The sequence below is a fragment of the Anoplopoma fimbria genome, chromosome 16, assembly GCF_027596085.1.
Source record: "Anoplopoma fimbria isolate UVic2021 breed Golden Eagle Sablefish chromosome 16, Afim_UVic_2022, whole genome shotgun sequence".
Lineage (NCBI taxonomy): Eukaryota > Metazoa > Chordata > Actinopteri > Perciformes > Anoplopomatidae > Anoplopoma > Anoplopoma fimbria.
Window position 1 is genome coordinate 10,418,969 of NC_072464.1, and position 11,947 is coordinate 10,430,915.

Sequence of the window (11,947 nt, forward strand, 5' to 3'; positions counted from 1 at the left end):
GTTCTTACCAGGGAATAAATAATGAGCTCTCCTTTCTGTCTATCAAACAGTTTATCATAGTGCTGCTTAGTACTGAATGTGGAGCAGCGTTTTTAAGCATGTGGTATCATATGATTTGCTTCTTCACAAAAATAAACTATTCATTAGTGCATGAGGTTCAGGAGAAGTCTCTTGACTGTAAAACTTCCCATCTGTTGGAGCCAATTAATGTTAGTATTTGATTGAAGAGCCTACCAGAGTTTTATAGCACATTATTGAATGTGTCTAAAGAGAAGTCAAAGGTCAAGAGCTACATATTGACCCTCAGGCAGTTTAGGAAAATAAAGCCAAGCATATGTCTGGCTATATGGTCATTGGGAATCAATAGTACTGTTGTACCATTGACGGACTCGTCAACACCAACCAATGTTATAGTCTGTGTCCACTGTGTCTTATTGCCTTTTGGACCAGTAGGGAGTTTGACCGCTATATGAAGTAAACATTTCAATTTAACTTTTAAGATTAGTGTAATTTAAAGGATAGGTTAACATATTTTTCATGTGTGTCTTAAAACAATATTCAGTAGTCCATGTGAAGATTGAAATATATTTATACAGCCCATCAAGAGATCTCTTTCTAAGGTGCTGCCATTGGAAGAGATGGAAGAGATGGGAGGAGTCCACTCTCCTGGGATTTTAACCAGGCCACATGTCAAGAAGCAAGTCAGTACAAGGATGGATACAAATGACTCTCTTGTCTTCAACCTCTGAAGCATTCAAAAGTTACAACTAATCTGACAAAAAGGGGCATTTCTCCAGTTAAAAATATGTGATCATATCGTACGGTTTCATATCATTAGGTGAAAAACTAGAAAATGTAGTATTATCCAAGAACCTAGATGAGGAAAACTATCTTATTAGGAGCAACAGACTGTATTTAGGAGGTGTTGCAGGTTGATAGTCTCTTGTTGTATTGTAGTTGAAACTGAAAAGGAACACCGGCCATCATAGAGAGGTTTATCTTTAGAGCAGCTGTAGCATGCTTCTCCCAGAGCAACAGAAGTCATTTTCTCTCTATGCTAAATCTTTGTATGTCAATGGGTGCTTGATTGTACTGCGTAGGCTTTGGTCTATGTAGTGTGTGTGTGTGTGTGTGTGTGTGTGTGTGTGTGTGTGTGTGTGTGTGTGTGTGTGTGTGTGTGTGTGTGTGTGTGTGTGTGTGTGTGTTACCCTCTATCAGGATGCTACTGATAGAGGAATGGCGAGTGGGTGCAAAGCAGAGTCGGCTGTCATTTTGTGGAAAATTGCAAAAACAGCTGTTCAAGAGTATGTGTAGTTTCCATGGCAACCAGATAGGAACTGGTAGCAGAGTGGAAAAGAGAGAAGAAGAGAGGTGGAGAGAGAGAAACCTAAATAGGATATAGATTGATTGACATGGGACATTTTACAGCCAAACTGCAGCTCAAAACCAAGTATAAAAAAACAGTGAATTAGTACTTTTAAGATTACTGACTACTCACCTGCTTGGCTTTAAATCTATGCATTCATTGTGAGTTTGTGTATTGTAATACCTGAATAACGCTCTTCTCTCCTATGCAGAAAATTGCTAAGTAAGTACACTTTCAGGTTCAGTTAAACAAATACACTTTCACTTCTCTTCCAAAAAGGGTTATGCTAAGAAACAATATCACAAACCTCCACAGCAAGCCATGTCAGTGAAAACAATATTATCGGTTGTTGAACTTGAACTTGTTGAAGTAGATATTAAGCAGACGCTGAAATAGCATGCTCAGGAGACAGAGTACAAGATTGAAGAAAAAAGAAAATGTACATCTTCTCAGCCTCTCTTTTTGATTCTTTGGCTTTTCTTCATCTTACTGGACTGTGATATTCCATGAATTCAATAAAATCCTTGTAATGAATCTTCCACATTTTGCGATTTTGTTCATCTAGCCACCAGACACGTTTGTCCCAATCTCCAGCATCACTCCTTGGCAGCCCCATATGAGATTCTGCTCAAATCCCTCACCCTTATCAATGCTCTTGTCTCTTCAGCCCTTAATCACACAGTCATAGCCACAAGAGGCACCGTCTCACCTCACTGCCCCATGTTTCTGAAATGAGCTTTGACATTTTTCCAAGGTTTCTATCCTGATAAAAAAAAGGTAGCGGTACAGTTTTCCAATAATACTTAACTCTAAATGTAGATAATGGTATGGTGAGTTCTGTAGAATGGAACAGGCGTCCCTATGCCCACTTGTTCAGAAATTAGACTATTTTATGGATCGCAGGTGCTAACAGTCTGAAACAATGCCATACATCTACAGCATATACATCAGGGCGTTATGCATTTTCACAAGATAACATCTGCAGTTTTCCAAGGACTAATCTGCAAAACCCTTTCAGAAATGTTAAATCACAACATTCTGAAAAATAGCCTCCATGATTAACATGATGTGACTCAATGAGTTCACAAAGTACTTTTATTTTCATGCTCTCTCTGTGATGTTGATAGGTTTTTGAGAAATGTAACTCCTGTTTGATGTTATTATTCTGGTAATGTCCATGTTGAAAATGAATCGGAAAAATGAAACACATAAAATCCCAAATCTGAAAGCGAAATATAAGTGGTAAGGCGGGAAGACTTTGGCGGCCACCGGGGATTTTTTTTTTTCGACACGCTGCATTGCTTAGATTCAGAAGTATCATCGGGTCATCATCTACTTGAGTGAATACAGCATCAACCAGAGGCCACTTGAGTGCATTTTCAAATACAAAGGTTTGTGCCCTTGATTGAGACTATGAATGAATATGAATATGATCTCTTCTGTGCAGGATAGATGCTCAGTAAGTAATAAAATGGTGACCAGACTGTGGATTCTTTTATTTTTATTTAAACAAAGATATGTTGGTCACACTAAAGCATTATCAGGAAAAAATAGGGTACGTCCCCTGGAATCCCCATAGTTAGTATACTGTATCTTTCTAAAGTTAATACAGCAGAGATGCAGGATGGATACTTATCAACATCACTGTCTCGTTCATCATTTGCTCCCTCTCATACAAAAAAAAGGAACAGTGATGAGTCATCCAGTGAACCAAAGGATTTAATTTAGGAGCTAAGCTAAACACCACTGCCAGTGAAAAGTTTCAATATGCTGCCTGATGACGCAGTAAACATTAGAGGGATCCCTGCTGTATCAGAGAGAGTCTTATGGGTTTAAATTGGATTCCAGTAAAAGATATCATGACATCCTTCTCTACCACCTCTGTGGGCCTAGGACCCCGTTCTGTCAAAAACATGACAGGTGTTTGGCATGCCTTTAATCCCTGGAATGCTCTTTTGCAGAGAAATATGATTGTATCCCTCTAACATTCATATTCACCCATTTCCCCATCTACCAGAAAAGTGGCTGCTCTGTTTGTTAAGAAGCTTTGCTGCACTGATCTGGAGGCGAGGAGTGTATCAACACATATGGCTGAACACATAACAATAGACAAGGTGCAAATATATTTCTTATTTTAGCAATGTTATGATTCAGGTTTATGCGTTGTGTCTAAAGCAGTGCACCAGAACAGACTGAAAGCTATTAGATATAAACTATTACCTCTGCTTGCTTCACTTCCTCACTATGGAGAACTGATTGGAGTCTGTGAGTCCCTGAAAAATGGATCTATACACACACTGATCAATAATTATAGTTCTGACGGATGCTCTCGAGTCGAATTGCAACACTACATGACTTCACGGCAATAAAGCATTATAACACTGAAATAAAACAAGTCCAGCAATGTCAGACGACATTGCATCCTCTGAAATGTGATGCGATGCTAGAGCAGACATGTGGCTTACTAGATGGGTCTCAATGTTTCAATCAAGAATACTTAGCAATGGACACATGTGCTGTTGGTATCTAACATTTAAAGTTGTTACCAGATGGTTTTTCAAACCATCCATGTGGCATCACATGCACTTCCAAGATTATGTGATGTAACAGTCCGCTTTCAATTTTACGCCATCTTTAATTTACATGAAACACTGCTCACCTTTCATTTGCGTTTACAAATGATTTACATAAACTTTGAACATTTATCACAATGTTTTTTGCCAATCGTCAGCTCAAATTCAATACCATTACTCTGTTAAAAGGGAAAGACATAATACAAATAGATTGTTGGGTTTCATGGCTACACTTTGTGTACAACAGCTGCTGCCGTTGCACATGTGCCTTATTTTCATGAAGTTTAAAGATTGGTTTGGGAAAAGCAATTTCACCAAATGTCAAAATGTAAGTGAGCCAGATGTTTGCATATGAAAGATAGGAATGGCAATGGACACATGTGCTGTTGGTTAGGGAAGATATTGTAGGGCTAGTTTTTTCACCTTAGCCCTACAATATCTTCCCTAACCAGATGCGTTGTTTCTGCTGCCTTTCAGTTCCTCTGGCTTTCCAATTTTTCAGTTTCCCCACAATGTTCGACTTTTCCTTTGTTCTCCACCCTGCTTCTCTTTATCTCATTCTCTTCATCTTATTTCCTGTACAAGACAGCTGATAAGAAAATAAATCCTTGTGTGGCTGTATGTGTGTGATATCTCTGATTACCTGGCTGCCTTGTCAGCACACTGAGTTTCTGCTCTATCTGTGAATGTAATTCTCAAGCTCACTCACTGAAAAATGGCTTGAATCAAGACATAACAAGGGTTCACTAATTCTCTCATCCTATTTCCCTCTCGGCCCCTTTGTGCCTTTCTTGGCCAATCTTTTCTCTTTTGCACACTCACAAGTTATTAAAAACAATGAGTTGCCAAAACGTCTTTCAATCGATTTATTTCCATTAATCATCACGTTTTGAAGATTGCTAATCTAAAAGAAAACTAATCAAGCTGGCATGTGCATAGTTTGTTCATGATAACGGCAATGTTAAAGACATCATTGTATCTCAGCTACAGATGTTCATTTTTGACATCTTTTTATGTTTCAACATATTCCATCAGTCTCATTTCACGCTCCACACTTAAACCTTCATTCATAGATCCCTTTAACGAAAATATAGCATGAAATTATCAAGAAATTGTCATATATTTCTGATAGTAACCTCTGATACAAATATGATGAAACAACTTGCATCAAATAGATGAAATCCACACTCACATAAGTTGTTTAATATTTATGTTGAGGTCTGCTTTCCAGGCAACAGACTGGGGAATATGGGCATTGTCAATGAGGCAAATGCAAATCTTTCATTCTTTTACCCCGACCCACCAGATTAACCCCTGGGCTGTCATAGTGTGTGTACACAATCCATCCTTACTTCAAATACCTCTGTAGTAAGGGGAAATGATCCAGAAATGCTCACACATTACTCTGGGGAAAGTCCAAGCTTGAAGCAAATCCTATCACTCTGTACAAAAGGAAAAGAGAGCTAACTTAAGCAGCAACGGTGAGAAAAAGTATTGGCACTCCGTTAACCAGGACCAGTGAGGAAAGCTCGAGAACCATTGTCAAAATGTAGAAAGTACTGATCCTCATAACCACGTGGTTTGGACAGATCCACTCACGAAGAGATAAAAACTGCTATACAGATAGATTACATTACATTACAGTCATTTAGCAGACGCTTTTATCCAAAGCGACTTACAGTCAGTAGAATATTACATATCATTCACCCATTCACACACAGATGACAGGCTACCATGCAACTAACATTCATGCAACATCCAGTCCACACCGATGGCAAGCCTTCGGGAGCAACTTGGGGTTAAGTGTCTTGCCCAAGGACACATCGACTGCCGAAGCCGGGTATCGAACCACCGACCCTCTGATTGGAGAACTACCTTGCTCTCCACTACGCCACAGCCGTTAGATTAAGAAGTGGGGCCAACACAGAACAACACAAATGGATCATAAAGCTTTCCAACGGTCCCTTGACTCGAGGAGTCTGTTAGAAATTAATCCATCACTGTCCCATACCAATGCAACAGTAGCCCGGTACAAGTTCACTGCCGTGGCTGCGCCTGATTGGCAGGTAGGCATTAGACAGAGGGTCAGATCTGATTGATGCCAAGCCAACAAACCCTGGTTTCAGTCGGGCTGTTGCAACGACACACCAGCTGCTCCCCCAGACCCCAGCTGAACCTCATCGGCAGCCAGAGAGTAGAGATTAACACATTGACCTGCAAAGACTGCTGGTAGGAGTGACACCGATACAGCCCGACAGCTGGGTAAACGACTGGCAAATGACTGGCATAGCACAGAAAGAAAAACAGTGAGGTTGACTAAAATAATCAATGTCATTTGGAGTAAAGTGTGAAGACCTGTTGAGTCTTATGAGTTCATTGACTATTTGATCTTCCAAAAACAGCCTGAGTACTCCAGTGTGTCTTTACTGAGAGACAAGCAGTCCTGTTGAGAGCCGAGGCCTGAGGGGAGATAGGATTTACTGCGTACCCGAACACAGCTCTCAAGAGTCCTTTTGCACAGTTGATAGTGGATAAGTGGATGTGTTTTTACTATTACTATCTTCAATGTCATCATTGCATTTATAAAAAACAGAATCAATCAAGCACCCCCAGAATAAGCAAGCTCCCATTTGTTTGAAACAAATGGCTGAATGGCTGAAACAATGCCCAGTATTCATTGTCCCTGGGCTAATATTTTAACACACTAATATTTGTTTGGATGCATTACTTTGTGTTTGTTTTACAAATCTGAAAACAAACAGGAATCCATAAACCAGCCACGTCCAAACAGTGACTCTCAGTGGATTTAAACAGTGGACATTATCATCACAGCTAAGATATTTTTGTCCTTGAGAGCAGTCAGTATCAGGATAAAAGCTCCACTCTGTTCTCCTCAGTCGAGTGGACAGCCTCCAGCATAACAAATTGTGTGACCTGCAGTCAGAAAGCTCTGTTTTGGCCCACTTGTGTGTGTGTGTGTGTGTGTGTGTGTGTGTGTGTGTGTGTGTGTGTGTGTGTGTGTGTGTGTGTGTGTGTGTGTGTGTGTGTGTGTGTGTGTGTGTGTGTGTGTGTGGATGTGTGTGAGCATCCACACATCCACACACACACACTACTACCCTTTCACTAAACCATACACCATCATAGATGCACCCACCTTCTTTGTCGTCATGGCGAATGATGGCATCCTGTACGACATCGGCGAGGCTGAAGCGGACGCGGTGCTTCTTGCGCTGCATGGGCGGCGCTCGAACCTTGATTCCACCTTGCTGGCGCTGAAGGCTCTTCTCCCTCTCGTAGTACGCCCTTATTTGGTCACAGCGCATCCTCCTGACCAGCCGCTGGCGCTGGCCAATGGGGAGAGACTCCAGCAGACACTGGTCTATCTCCATGTTCTGACGAAAGACATTACATAGCTGGAAACAACCTAATGAGGAAAAGAGAAAATCAGTGAAAACACAGCGGTCCGTAGCATTTACTCACTAAACACTTTCACACTGAGCTAATGAGACAGCACCAAAGTGTTAAAACATAGTAACACTGTCAGTCTCATCAACCAGTCACTGATGTGTTTAACTGTTTTGTGTGCATGCATGTGTGCTTGCATGTCTGTCTGCAGTTGTGTGTGGGCAGGTATTTAGGATATTTGCTGTCTGTTTAGCCGTGGGGTGAGTTGAGAGAAGCATCACAGCAGTGATTCTCCTGACTCCGCATAATCTCTCTGTCTCTCCGTGGAACTTAGCCAAACAGATCTCATCCAAGGGAGCTGCTAAACCTATTATGGTCTGCTTGGATGACTTGAATACACAGTGGTTGTGCAGTAGGTAGGCTCAGAAAGAGTTTGGCTGAGGCTGCGTTCCATATCACATACTTTCTGTTTTACTGTAAGTATGTACTGCAGCTGTAGATAATATTTGTCATTGAGAATTGAACTCTGACCCTCTTGCTCACATATCTGATAAATGTGATATCTGTAAATGAGCCGTCATCAGGCTGTCATCTGTCTGTGCTGTCTGTGTGGCTCAGCTGATGTGCAGAAGATTGTGGGTCACAATAGCCAGAAAAAGCATGCTGGCTTGCATACTGCAAAATGCCATGGGATGCCATAGGACATCCTGGTATTTTTGTCATACTGCATTTTACATACTATACTGGGGCATACTAACTATTTTTGAGACAAAATAAGTAGTATGGTAGTATGGATATTTGACTCACAGTAAGTGTAAAAATACTCGAGTAAAAATCGAGAGACACATACAAAAAAAACCTATTACATAAGGTAGGTTTTAAGTAAATGTATGTGCATCAATCTGGCATTTATAGCACTGATAACTTGACAAATTCAGGTCACAGCTACCCCGGAGGACGAGCAAAATATGAGGGGGAGGAGGATGTCTTTATAAAAATATTGTGTTTTTCTCTCTGACTCACCAACTCATCCCTCTTTGGCCCAAGCTGTCTCTATATCTCATTCCTTCTTTAATCAAAGCTCAACTTTGTTGCTCTTGTTTCCTTTGGGCCCATTTTATTTTAAGTATCCCCCCTTTGAGTATCTTTGTCTCTCCATTGATATTTAGTGGTTCTCTATATCTCTATTTCATCTCTGTAGGGTGACAGAGCACAGATCAGTCGGTTTGTTAAGGGGAAAGTTTTGTTAGTGGGACACCTTTGAAGAACTACATGATGTCCCACAACCCCATCCGTCTGTCGTTGGAGGACGGTTGCTACCTTGTGTCTACTTTATACAATAAACTTGCTTTTCTCCTCTGAGGTGCTGAGGTGTGTTTGGACTAGATCTTTATCGGGCAGAGACAAAGCCGTCCAGGCAGACAAATGGAGCGCTCAAACACCTGCCCCCTCCATTCTGGTTTGCCACACATACACACACACACACACACACACACACACACTAATACTGCACAATACACCAGTGCCATCTGCTCTGGTTAGACTTGTAAAAAAAAAGGTGTCTTTTGTGTTCAGGTTCCAGACGAGGGCGGTCAATATTGTACTGTTCATGCCAGGTGTCTGCTTCAACTGTATTTTATTTTGGTGAATTGGCTGCACATTGAGCAGACACACACATACAAACTCAAAAATACACTCAACTGGCTGCCTTTTCCAATATCAGACCACTCCATCTCTCCACAGTCCAGCTCGCTCAGTCCCCTTTCATTACCTCCTTTTTTCTCCCTATGCTCACCTCTTCTACTCGGCCCATTTTGATAGGTGACTTGGAGTAGTAGTTGTGGTGTGTGTTCACAGTGCACACTTATTAAAGTGGGTGCACTGATATATGTTTCCCTGATCTACTGTATGCTGACACATAGATCACTGCAGGGCTACAGTACAGAGCATCAAAAGCAGGGCTTATGCTATATGTACGTGCATGAATATGCATAAACCATACTAGCTCTGTCTGCTTTACCCCACACACAATGTAAATATGGTGAACTGTTTGTCTCCATCTCTGCCTTGACTTTGTGACTGTCATCTCTTCCTTCACACTCTTTGTCAACCTCATATATCATCTACTGCACAGGCAACCAAGGCTACAGTCACATGAACCCCCCATGAACCCCTGCTCATAACGAGGCATATAGAGACAGACAAGACTCACTCACAACGCATATAAAGTATGTATCAGAGGGGTATCCATGAGATAAAAAAATAAAAAAATAGATGATCAAGAACAGCTTAACACCCAGGTTTTTTTTTTGTAAATTAACTTGGTGATACAAATGCACTTGTCTTAATAAATAATGATGTATGCTCAGTGTGCTAAAAGGTTCACTTTAACAGCACAGCAGTTCACATTTGGAACTAAATGCAGTGATATGTGGTGAGGAAAAAAAATCTCTCCCTCATGCAGTATGTTGCTATATGCAATGTGGCTGAATTTGTTGTTAATATACATCATTCCCAGGAGCATTTCCTTGTCTTCCGTTTTTAGATGAACACATCAAATATGGCCAACAGCAAAGATCAATAATAATTTTACCCGCAGTCAATGAATACTTGAATATCCATTTTTCAAATGAAAACCGTATGCAAATTCCCATCAAACTACTAGATGAAAAGACACATCATTCCTCTTTGATTTCATCATTTGAAATAAAAAGTATGACACAATGTCTGCTCTGAATAGTGGTACAAAAATAGCACTCGTGTATGCTGCGGTGTGATGTATGGCTCTGAACGGACGGGTGAAATGTGAATGAGAGAGGGAGGGGACAGCAGTACTAAGTCGAATGTGAAACCGGGCTGAATGAATCTGAGAGAAATGGCGTGAGTGAGGAGACACTAAGAGAAAGAGAGAGAGAGAGAGAGACAGACAGCAGAAGCTTTCTTCTCCTGCCATCCCATCACTGGGCTTTCAGACATTGATTCAATGTGGAATCCGGCTAATAACACTGGCAGCACTGCGGGAGCTTGTAAATTAGAAAACGGCACACACACACACACACACACACACACACACACACACACACACACACACACACACACACACACACACACACACACACACACACACACACACACACACAGGCATCAGTCTGCAGACAGCATTTATTTGCATATTGATATATGTACATGTATGTAGAGATTTGGGGGTGAGACAGGTAGGGTTCTCAGAGTCAAGGAGGGACTTTATGGCATGCATCACCTCTATGATGGAATTCACTTTTTTCTTCTTTTTAATTTCCCCTCTTTCTCTGTCATCACCTCTCATATATCAGCATCACTCTCCCTCATCTCTCCTTGAGTCTGCTCATCATTCTTGGCACCACATGGCCACATTCTTCATATGTCATCCTCACCTCCTTTCCATTTCCCAATCATGCCATTCCCTCCCCTCTCTGCAACACTCCCCTAAATCACCCTCAGTTTCTCTCCATCTGTCCTTCTCCCTTACTGAAATGACTTTATCTCTCTCTCTCTCTCTCTCTCTCCGTCAGTCTGGCACTGTGTTATGAATATGCCAGACGCTCATGGGATCTGCATCTTTGGGACTCTATTTCGTCGTTCCTTCCCTCTGCCGGTACCTGCCGCATTCGCCGGTCAACTTCACACATCTGCAGCAGCTCTCTGCAGCAGCCTCACACACCCACATACAGCGTGCGTATGCACACACGCACACACACACACACACACACACACACACACACACACACACACACACACACACACACACACACACACACACACACACACAGTTTAGATTGTGCTGCTGTGACTGCAGCTGGTGGCCAGACTTCTTAAGCATCTAAACTCACGATATAATGACACTGCATATATATATAGTGAGTGCTGATACAACAGGCACACACCGATGGCCGAGGCACACACAAGTACACTTACACACACACACACACACACACACACACACACACACACACACACACACACACACACACACACACACACACACACACACACACACACACACACACAAAGAAAGAGATGGTGAATGGCTACTTACAGCATTTGATGAAATGGTAGTGAGACATTTTTCTGTTTAAGTCAGACAGTCCGCCAGTCAGGTAGAAAACGCTTGCAGGCAGGCAGAAAGGTAGGCGGGGAAGTCAGCAAGTCAAGCAGGCAGGCAGACAGTGGGCAGCTACAGGTTCCAGCAAAACTAATGCAGAGCTCGTAACCCGGCAGGATGCATTATTAATCTGGCTCCCTGCATGCTATCCAAACTCCGCTCCCCTGTCTGCATTATTCACCAGCAGCAGCAGCAGCAGCAGCTCCGGTTGCAGCCCATGCAGCATCTACAAGCGCACAGACCCAGACTCACGCACACACACACACGCACACACACACACTCACTCACTCACTCACACAGACATTCACTCCCTCGATCAACCCCGTCGGCAAGGGGAGCTGTGGTGTTTCTAGCTCTCCTCGCCCACAGACGGATAACCACTGCACAGCGTCTTCCCAGCCATGACCGTCGCACGTGCTCCGCTCGCGTCACTGACTGACAGCCGGCTCAGCCCACCTCCTG

At 42.2% G+C, this 11,947-nt stretch overlaps 1 protein-coding gene across 1 annotated transcript in view; it reads right to left on the bottom strand.

Moving 5' to 3' along the window:
• Positions 1 to 11,447, bottom strand: part of myo16 (myosin XVI) — a 74,592-nt gene extending 63,145 nt beyond the window's left edge. Inside the window, 2 exon segments of the mRNA XM_054615270.1 lie at positions 7,094 to 7,363; positions 11,420 to 11,447. Of these exon segments, the coding sequence (XP_054471245.1) occupies positions 7,094 to 7,363; positions 11,420 to 11,447 (298 nt within the window).
• Positions 11,448 to 11,947: the final 500 nt, after the last annotated feature.